The following is a 10,550-nucleotide window of genomic DNA, read 5'->3' on the forward strand; positions in this document are numbered from 1 at the left end:
GAGTAGTTTTGACCCAGAAAGTGAAATTTGAATATCAGACACTTAGGTGCAAGATTATGCCAAAATGTAATGTTTTCCGTCCCGTTTTTGCTCATATCTCGGAGGCAAAACAAGCAAGAACGCTCATTTGTACAACATTCTAGACAGAAATGAATGGCGTTTTTAGAAAGTGAACCATGGATGGGGAATTGTTGGCAGATTTCTCAAAAAATGCTTGAATTCAAGAAGTTTTAGATTTGCGTGGTCTTCTTTGAGTTAATGTTTTCTTTGAGAAATGAATTCAGCTTCTATTCTCCTCACCATCTTATGCGCCCTAGCTTACTAATGAGCTTTAGCAAATAATTGAGCTGCTTCTATTTGGGTACTTGTTCGATCACCCAACCCAACAATGCATAGAATTTCAATTTTTATACATACTTATGGAGAATTCAACATTGAATCAAGAAATAGATGCTTCCATTGCAAAAAAATGAGGTTGATGGTCGTAACTTATCGTTGGACCAGTTTGTATGAATAAATTTTGGCATTTCCGAACAAAAATTGACAATCCCGAGAGGGCTGATTTCTAAAAGAATGTCCACGTTGCTTCTGGGACCCGCTATAAGCTAAAGTATCCTGCGCTGACTAAAACGTGCTTTATTTGCTATTTTTCATGAAGACTTCCAGCTTTCAACCCAGCCCCATGCGTGCTCGAAGTCCACAATTTAACACCATCGGCAACGAGCCCCGAAATTTGCAATTCGATGGCGAAAATCGCGCACCTTCCTTCCTTATGTGACATTCAATCGGGGACCCTTTCTTTCCGGGCCCTACCAAACCGCCGCCCCCCGCCGACTTTTTCGACTGTCCCATAAACATTTTAATGAACTACCTCATCTCGTATTGGATCCGAACTCTGTTTTAATAGACTCCACTTTATAGAGTCGACTCTATTGTGTTATTCCACCATCGGTGACATTGATACAGCTGCTGCTCCATTCAGTGTCGTGCGCTGCAAACTTGCCCGATTCAGCCGACTATTATTCTGATTTGTTTGGATTGTAATCACTTACAGAAGCTGAGGAAGATTCCACATATATTTCTATTAATTTGCCAGTTTTTACCAACTAAACTAGTCAAATCAGTTTTGCCAGAGAAAATGTAGATGATTCTAAAAACGTCCAAAATTGTTTGTTTATTTGAAGCCAACTGATTCTTCTGAGAAAGGGAAAGTTGCGGCATCTGAACTTATACTTTCAAGCATGGAAAAGCATTCTGTGCCCTCAAATCTTTGAAGCACCCCAACATTAAATAAATGGAATCCAAAATTCCTTTTTAACATCGAAATCTGATGTTGTGAAGCGAAATTGAGCATCGATGTTCCCAACGAGTCCTCGAGTCACGCCACTGAAATTTCACCTACAAAATTTACATGCATTGTTACTCCGATGCCCATCGACTTATAAAGGGGGGCCACTAAGACATTTTTTCAGTGAGTTTATCGCCCTTAATCGGCTGACTTCTTCATTGGAAAGCGCAATGATGAGGAAAAGTTCGGTGGGGAACTTAGAAAAATTGCACAAAATCCAGTTGAAAACACTACTCCTGCACACACATTAGACAAGAACGGTCAAGATCTAGCAACTATATTTAATGCGTGGGATAATTCAGTAATCCAGAAGACTTCAGTAGAATATTCCTCAACGAAATTATCACCCCCCGGAGTAAATTTTAGACGTCTAAGGGCCGATCCTCAACAACCGGTAGTGGTAGCAAATATTTGCCGTATTGAAGTGTCAACTATTGTAGTTCGCCCATTGTTCGGCCCTTAGATTTGTTGCTCGAAACTGCTTATGACAACATACTGTAGTGGGACAGTGTGTCGAGGGGATTTCGGTACCTTTTCGGGGGATTACAAACTTAATCTTGTTTAAATGGGACCGCTCGTAAATGGGATTTAATTTAATTGGGGTTCAAGTGCTTTCTATGGGCTGCCAAGTGCCAAATTAGCAGGAGTTTGATAAATATTTTTCCGTTCATTGTGAATAAAACCCGAAAATTATCATTGTTTTTATCATGGTGATTTTTGAAAAATGTGCGCACTTTGGAACCATCAAGAACTAGTTTTCCTGTTTGCGGATTTTCCAGCAAACTGTCCAAATTGATTCCAGTTAACACAATTTTCTGAAACTGTGGCCTGCGAAAAGGCAAATATCTTCTTTCGTCTTTTCCGGTTGAAAGTGGAAGTTTCGAAAAAACTCAAATGTTAAATGAACTCAAAGGATGAAGTTTTTGGAAACTATGCGCCGCTATAGAAGAAAGTGCGCCTTTACAGTTAGGCAACACTCTCACGTCTCTATCTCCTCCAGTTTTGGAGCATGTGGTTATTTTCGTTTGCCTCTTTACGCAACAAGAGGCGATTTGAGAAAACACGTTCCGAGATGATCCTGAAGAGCGAGTTTTTAGGAAATTGACGCCCTTTTTGAGGGAAACTAGCTCTGTGCTGTAGAATGCGTTTTTTGAATATTCAGAGAAAAACCGTGAATATTTTCATTATTTCAGCTCTGTTAGCATGTAAAATAAAGCAAAGAGACATTGAACATTTTTGGGAATTTTTCTTGGTTTTCCCCAGAAGCAGAGTGGGTTGGAAAACCCATAAAATATTTTAAAATTAAAGTTCAGATAACCCTGAACAATCACGTAAGAGATTGAAAGTTAGGAGGCAGAAGTGCAGAAGAAACGAATAAAATTGTAAACACCATATGCATTTATCAGTTAGTTGGATTATTTGGCTTGAGCTTATCCTAATCATCTCTTGCAGAGACACTGTCCCCACAATGTTTTTTAACGTCCTGTTTTTAAATAGCGTAACAAATGTTTTTTCCACTGTTGGCGAGGAAAACGCAAAACTTCATGATGGGTTTTTCGAAAAAAAAATCATTTTTACACACCTGATTTGCACACAAATTAAACACATTTTCATCATGTCTATATACATTTATTTCGGCGGAAGAAAACAAAAATAACCCTGATTCAGTTTGCGTGTTTCCTTCAGCAGCTGACACAATTAAATGAAACTGAGCTCTCCAGTCAGGAACGTAGCTGGCATCGCTTATCTCCCTCGCACACATAGGCGTCTATGAGAGACGCAACATGAACCGCCAGTTGCTATGTTCCAACTTGCTACCTTCACTGCGTAAACTGGATTACTAGAGAAAAGCCAAAACTCAATAGCTCGATTTATTTAAGTACCAAAACTAATCAACTTTATTCGACTTTCAAAGTGAAATCTAGTGGAAGTCGAAAATTTTTAGGGAGCAAAACCTGAAAAAAAATTGGGCAAAAATTGAATTTGGTTTTCTTTTCAGGATTGTTCGGAATAAGGCAGCAGAAAAAGCGAAACATGCGCACCAGGTGGCGACCAGCGCTGGATCGTCATCGTCACCTGGTGGTCCAGTTTCCGTAATCGCACATGCGCCCTCCACCCAGTTGACTGAGGCCAGATCAGGGGGCTACAGTATAAACGGCATTTTGGGGCTCCAGCACGATCCGAACGGCAACAGCATCAAAAGGAAACGAATCGACGATCACGGTAAGTCAATGATTGCCTAACGGCCGCTCGCTCGATCAAAATAATGTCCCCCAATGTAATTTAACGTAATAACAACGTGCTAACACTAGTGATTATCCAAAACACTTTTTGATTTCCCAGCGGGATCGAACTGAATCGCTACAAGACCGGTTTCGTTCGTATTGTGCTCATCACCCTCCCTGTTTGACATTTAGGAGTTTGCTCTTTTTTTGTTTTTCGTTTTCGGCGGCTCCCCGGGTGCCAATTTCAACCCTGCCCTATGCTAGGGGCGTCGTAGGTCGAATCGTTTTAATAGAATAATCGTTGATTGGGTAACTTGAGATTTAATCGCTTACGTTATTGATAAACAGCACCCTTAAATGCGTGGACTTGTTTGATGTTGATTTTCCGTCAAATTTCGATGATTTTTTTGTTTTATTAAGCCGGCTGGTTCAAATTGGCGTCATTTCTATGGCGGAGTGCAGGAAAAATTGTAAAAACAGTTAATTTCTATTAAGAACTGAGATATTTGCGAAAAACTAGATAAGAAGATCGGCAACATTGTTTTTGACGGTAATCTGCCTCGTTGACATTACGTAAAGGGGTGTGGATTCTTCAGCATCAAAGCTCAAGTGAAAATGAAATAGGTTGGAGTAAGCGGTAACTTCAAAAAGGTTCGTTAAATGTAGGAATGCACTTTTTGAAATGTCAATATTGTCAACAAGGAATTGTGTTGAGTTATTGTCATTGTAACCTCAAATTGATGTAAACATGTTTGTGCACTCTTCGCAAAATGACTTCGATGAAAAAATTCTCACATTCTCCAGGTGAGCCCTCTTAAAAAACTTAGGGCAATGCCGAATCACCCGATAGAATTGACAGTCGTTTATCAGTGCAAACTCTTGTTGAAAGTGAGACACTTTGCATTTGACCCAGTTAAAAATGTAGAATATTTTCAAGTTGATCATAAATAAACACATCAAAAGATCAAGAGCGTAAAATTAAGTAGCGAATAAAAACGAGGAAACATCCTAATCAAACGATGCTCTGGAGCGACGATAAATAATGCCTAATCCCCACTATGAAATTGTCAAAATATAAATTTATAAATCTTTGGGCTGCTGGTCACAAAGCCGGTGCTCACCAAGCGTGAAGCCTGCAGAACGAGCGCGCCATATGAGCGAGTGTGTTCACGACTTGTCCCTCTTAGTTCTTTTGCATTTTTATTGCTGCTTAACATCAAAGGTGACGAATTAGAGCTTGTCGAAACGATTAATGCGAATAAAATTCGCTCAAGCCAGTTTCCCTAATCCAGAAGCGGCAGCCACCACAAATCAAGACAATGCAAAATGAAAGAAACTTCCGCCGCTTCCAAGACGAAGGCCAGTTGGGGCTTTAAGGGCGCTCTGTTTCCGGTCAGTTTTCGGACTTTAAGACCCTCCATAGATCTGAGTTTCGGCCCTTCTTGGAGTTTCCTTCCGGGAGCGGGAATAATACGTTTCTTGCGGGCTGTTTCGAAAAATTCGTCGCGTTCCAAAATAGGACGCGACCAAGATAGATGGGAAATCGCTCGCGAGACCTCCATCCGACAAAGGCGTCTCTATTCGTTCGTCACTAAATGAGCGTCGTGACGTCACGCATCGGCGCCTCGTTTTTCCACTAATTGGACCAGAAATGTGCCGGCTAATTTCGGAGTCGCCGCCTTTTCGCCTAGGCAGTCACCCCAATCTGGATCACAGATTTGGCTTTTTTTCGTTATAGAAACCGTTTTTTTGGAAAATCCTGAATGCTTTGAGTCTGGCATTACAAAATTATCTTATTTCTCCAGGTGAGACTGTTTTGTTCAGAAGCTTCTCAATCAACTGGGGAGCCGTTCAAGTAACTCTTCTGTCTGTTCTTCTCATCAGCTAAGCTCAAGCTGCATGTGCCCCAAAAACACCTTAGTCTGAAATGCCCGCGATAAATCTTCTCCAAATATCGGAATCTCCAAGTCTGCCCCTTTCAGGTCGCTCGCGTCTTCCTTTCCTCCCTTACTCCAAAACAAGGAAAAAAACGCGAAATCCACTTTAACGGCACCGCCGCTCATTTTATGATTACCTCTCATCTGGTCCCATCAGCGTAAATCAAGTTGGCGGCATGGTGTTTTGACCAATGGCAGCGCCCGTTTGCCGCCAAGACGCCGCGACGTTGCTAAGCGACGCCGGATGCCTTCCGTCGCTGCCGCCCCCGCGCTAATATGAACCGAATCTACCGGTTGCTGTCGAAAAGTTTCTCAGCGAAAATGTATGTTCGCTTCTTTGTCCAGCTTGCGTTTTTCTGTTGAAAGTTTCTCATTTTTTCTCTTAACGTGCGTGATGACCGAGACTGTGTCAGTGTGACTGTGTCATGGGCTTTTAAGCGGTGCAGCGCCTTCAGTGTCTTTTCTTTGGTTTTGCTGCAGGAGACTAAAGCCTGTGTCCCATGCATCCGTTTATACGAGGGTACGATGATGCGAAAATGTTTCTATACGACGACGAAGTACGAATTGACAGATCTCCAACCAATAGAAACACTTTTGCATCATCGTATCATCGTATAAACGGATGCATGGGACACAGGCTTATGACACACGCCGGACGCGTTGTTTTAGTCAATGGAATAAATAAAGTCGCGGCACATTTTCTTCTTGTAACGCCAAGTTGTTTCACAAGCCGATTTTCGTAGGAAAGATCCGAATATTTGCACGATTTAATCGGCGTCGGGAATCGTTGAAATCTTTTTCATTTGTGATTATTTCGGGCTGGAAAAAACAGTTTTGCAACATGTGTAGGCAACATTGTCAGTGTGTGCCAACACTGCAGTTATTTTTGGAGTCGCGATTCGATTTTTTTTTATTCAAAATGTCATCAGCAGACAAGTATTTTGAGCACGAACTAATTTTGGTTATAATGACGAGCTTGCAATCCAAAGTCTGCCGGTTTTGAATAAAATTAAACTTTAGTTTAATCAAGGTGTTGCGCCGTTAGGCGCAAGGTGTTATAACGCATTGACGCCCATAGCGGCATCAACACCGAAGTGACACACTCGCAAATCACAAGACGGCGTGTTCGCGTTTCTTCGTTCAGTTCGTTGCAGAACATCGAAACCTTTACGCGAGCATTTCAGGATCACTTCAATGGCAGCCCCACTTTTCCTCTGAGTTCTTTGCAAAGCTTCTGAAATAGAATTGAATGGTTTATTCAACCACTGTGAACCGCTTTTAAAAAGTCTCTGAAATCTTTGATGGTTTCGCGTGTTTGTTGCGTGCAAAATGTTAACGATTCTTTGGTTTCCGATGGCATCACTGGTTCTTTTGCACCAAATCTTGTCTCGGTAATAACAAGGCGTTTTGATTCTCCCCAAGTTTACTTAATTTAAAATGCGCTGTTTCAATTTGTATAATATTTATGGGTTTTTTCGTATAAATGCATTACGAATTAATGTGTAGGGAAAATGTGGCAATCAGAGAGCAACCGGTGCGTGGTTCCTCGCATTTATTCGCCCTTTGAAAATAATTATTAAACTAAACCGGCGAATTGTCCGCCGCAATGGATGGCAAATGAAATTTTGCAAAATATAGATAATAAAACATATCCAGCGGGATAGGTTCAATTAATGTAAAATATAATAGGATTTCATTCCGGGCTCGGTCGATCCCGGCCGGACCCGTTCGCTTTTGTTATCCGACATTACTCGATTAAAATTATAGATATGGTGCGGGTTGCGTTTGTTGCGATTTTGTTTCTATTGCGAGTTGATTTGATTTCGGCCCATTAAGCGATAACCGGCAATTTTCAAAATTGTAATTGGACGTTTCAATTTTTTCAATATTGTTCCAATCAGCTCTATTGAATCTCGAATCATAATCCTCAAAGTTCACTGTCTTGGGCACTGCTTACCTACTTGGGAAAACTTGAATCCTTTACGTCTTACCACTTACCCAGACCAGGACTCCGCCTTTCCCTGTGGGGAAAATTCACAACTTGATTAATTGGCTTTGAGGATGGCAAATTCATTGTCCTTATGAGCGATGAGTTCGGAAATTAATCGTGTTCTGATGACTGGTAACAAGTCGGATTTGTTTGCCGATCCATCTGTTAATCTATCGAATAACACTGTTGCTCGGCCCGTTTGCGCTTAATCTGGACCCATCCGCAATCTACGACGTTTTGATCGATTTAGCGGGATAATCAGCTTTATGAAAGAAAATCGGCGACCCAAAGTGGCCTAAAGCGCGGAAAAGGACAGGGGAAAGATCCAAAGCGGTCCTTCGGCTTTCGGTGCGATAATAACCAGGCCACTGTCCACTTTGCCTAAATCTGTTGCCAGTGACTTTTCGTCGTTTTGTTTTTGTCCCTCAGGACGGCGAGCTTTGTTCCAGCTTTAAATGCCAAAAGGGTAAAGGCGACCCTTACGGGAATTTTTGTCGAGTTTTGCTTGGTGGGATGATTAATCCTCGCTCATTAAGGCAACTGAATTGATTGCTTTTAGGACCTAATTTTAATCAACTAATCAAATCAATCTACCATCCCTTCATCCCTGAAGAGGCTCGATAATGGTGCAATCAAAACGTTGTCCTACTTGATACAATCGTGCACTTAATCAACCAAGCCCAGTTTCAAGTTCAACAAAGTGGCCCGAAAAAAAACGAACGTAAATTCAATAAACCATATCAGTTAATTTTCCGTAAAATGATCGATTCTAATCGGGCCAGTACGATAGCGATTTATGCAAATCCGTGGAAAAAATCGCATCGATTGCGGTGTGGCGTGCATTACAACACGCCGCCACTAAAGGACAGGACAACGTGAAAAAAAACGTGTCAATGCAATCGCAAACGGTTAAAAATAACCCAATAATTTCGCATTTCCAAATCGAAAATCTACCGAAACCGTACAGAAATCAGAGTTGGTTGATACAAAACAATTGATTGCCGAATAGCGCCCCGTATTAGGGAGGTCGCGCTTGCATATTTTCGTGTACGAAAATTGCGGAAATGTGTGTCATGTGAAGACAATTTTTAGCGTTTTTTGCAAATTTGGTTGCAAGTATTTAGAAATTTAATAATCGCGGCAAGTCATCACGCAACTGAACTGGCGTTTTTTTGGGGCTTGATCCCAACTTGGTTAGTTTTTAATCAATTGTTCCGTTTCTTATTTTACTCTATAACTCTCTGATAGTTGAAAAAAATGTGGAGTCGAACGTAATGAAGGACCCGATATAACATCTTATAAAGAGTTTTTTAGCATACGAAAATTCTAAATGAAAGGGGATTTTCGCGGCTTTAGCGGACAAATAATTTTTGGAATAAGAAAAATATACTGCTTTCGGCAGGACTTGAACCTGCCACCTTCATTTGATTAATTTTCAATTGAAAACGATATAACATCTGATGAAGAGTTTTTTAGCATACGAAAATTCGAAATGAAAGGAATTTTTCGCGGCTTTACCGGACAAATAATTTTTGGAATAAGAAAAATTTACTGCTTTCGGCAGGACTTGAACCTGCGACCTTCATTTGATTCAYTTTCAATTGAAAACGATATAACATCWRATGAAGAGTTTTTTMGCASRYKMAARTYCTGCCAAAWGMARKRRATTTTTCGCGGCTTTAKYSSAMAAATWATTTKTSSRMTAAAGCCGCGAAAAATYYMYTKCWTTTGGCAGRAYTTKMRYSTGCTAAAARACTCTTCATYWGATGTTATATCGTTTTCAATTGAAARTGAATCAAATGAAGGTCGCAGGTTCAAGTCCTGCCGAAAGCAGTAAATTTTTCTTATTCCAAAAATTATTTGTCCGCTAATGCCGCGAAAAATCGTTTTCATTGATCTTAACGTTTGAAATTGTTTCGAAAATATATCTGACTTTGTTGTCGAAATATTTGGGCCGAGACTTTAAATTAACTCGACTAAGTTCTAATATAAATCCTGAGCACTAAAAACGGCGAATTTATTGAAGTTTTTCAAATCCGATCCCAAAATTGTTAATACAAAAAATCAATACAACTTGTTTTAAGTTAATCGTAGGTATATTTTTTTGGGGTCGCCTTTTGAAAGTGCGTTTTAGTGCGGCTGAAAGTCTCTACTACCAGTTTGATGGGGCAATCGAGAGGGGAAGTCAAAAAGGGCCAACAATAGGAGTCGATTTATTCGAAACGGGCCCTTCGACTAGTCAATATAATCGCAATAACGAATCCGCGAACGGATACAGCGACTCTGATAAATCACGGAAAAAATAATGGACCGATCAGTCTCTGTATATGTCGATGGCCCTGGTAGCCCGAACTACCAGCCAAAATTCAAAAAAAAAGTCGGAATCGAGGTTATTGCATTTTAATTGGGCGGAATTTCGTTAATGCAATCCGCGTAATTGTTTCTTATGTTTATTTGACGGTTGTAAAAAGTTACGGTTTAGTTTAATGCGATTTGTTCGGCGGTTTTTGCGCCGTTTTTTCCTTGTTGGTTGCACGTTTATTAACAAGCATTTTTGACTATTTTTCCATCGAACTGTTTTTACTACCTAGTCTTCATTTGCATACTTTCTTTTTTTATTTTAATTTTTGCTTTTTTATCAAAAGCGCCCGATGGCTTTGGTGTTTCAGATGAAAATCGAGATCTCAATGGACATCATGACGACGACATTAAAAGACAAAGATTCCAGTACAATGGCGATCCCCTATGTTCCAATGTAAGTAATGATTTTGCTAAAATGATGGGAAGTTTAAACCAAAAAATGCAGATTTTCATGTTTATTGTAAACAAATTAACGAATTTTAATTTAATTTGTCCCATTTTGTAGGTACTTTTAATACTTCAAAAAAATTATTAAACTTTTTTCAATATCATCAACGGTTCAAAAGTTATACGCAAACAACTTCCAAAAATTTTCCACCTTCATCCCTTTAGTGCTTGGAAAAAATCTACTCCGACTGGTCTAAACCGGTTCCATTGATTTCCTGAGTCCAAGATTGCATCCGAATCAC

The 10,550-nt window shown here is 40.2% G+C and overlaps 1 protein-coding gene across 16 annotated transcripts in view; it reads left to right on the forward strand.

The window, feature by feature from the left end:
• The window catches only part of LOC109544873 (paired box protein Pax-5), a 111,997-nt gene that overhangs the window by 96,084 nt on the left and 5,363 nt on the right, over nt 1–10,550 (forward strand). For 12 of the 16 annotated variants that reach the window (XM_048668956.1, XM_048668953.1, XM_048668947.1 and 9 more), the window contains 2 exons: nt 3,348–3,571; nt 10,146–10,255. In XM_048668956.1, coding sequence (XP_048524913.1) covers nt 3,348–3,571; nt 10,146–10,255 — 334 coding nt within the window. The remainder of the gene's footprint in view (nt 1–3,347; nt 3,572–10,145; nt 10,256–10,550) is intronic. The other 4 variants (XM_019915275.2, XM_019915276.2, XM_019915282.2 and 1 more) reach the window with 1 other exon arrangement.

This window comes from Dendroctonus ponderosae, unplaced genomic scaffold, assembly GCF_020466585.1.
Source record: "Dendroctonus ponderosae isolate FM_Combo_2020 unplaced genomic scaffold, Dpon_F_20191213v2 Dpon_F_20191213_8, whole genome shotgun sequence".
Lineage (NCBI taxonomy): Eukaryota > Metazoa > Arthropoda > Insecta > Coleoptera > Curculionidae > Dendroctonus > Dendroctonus ponderosae.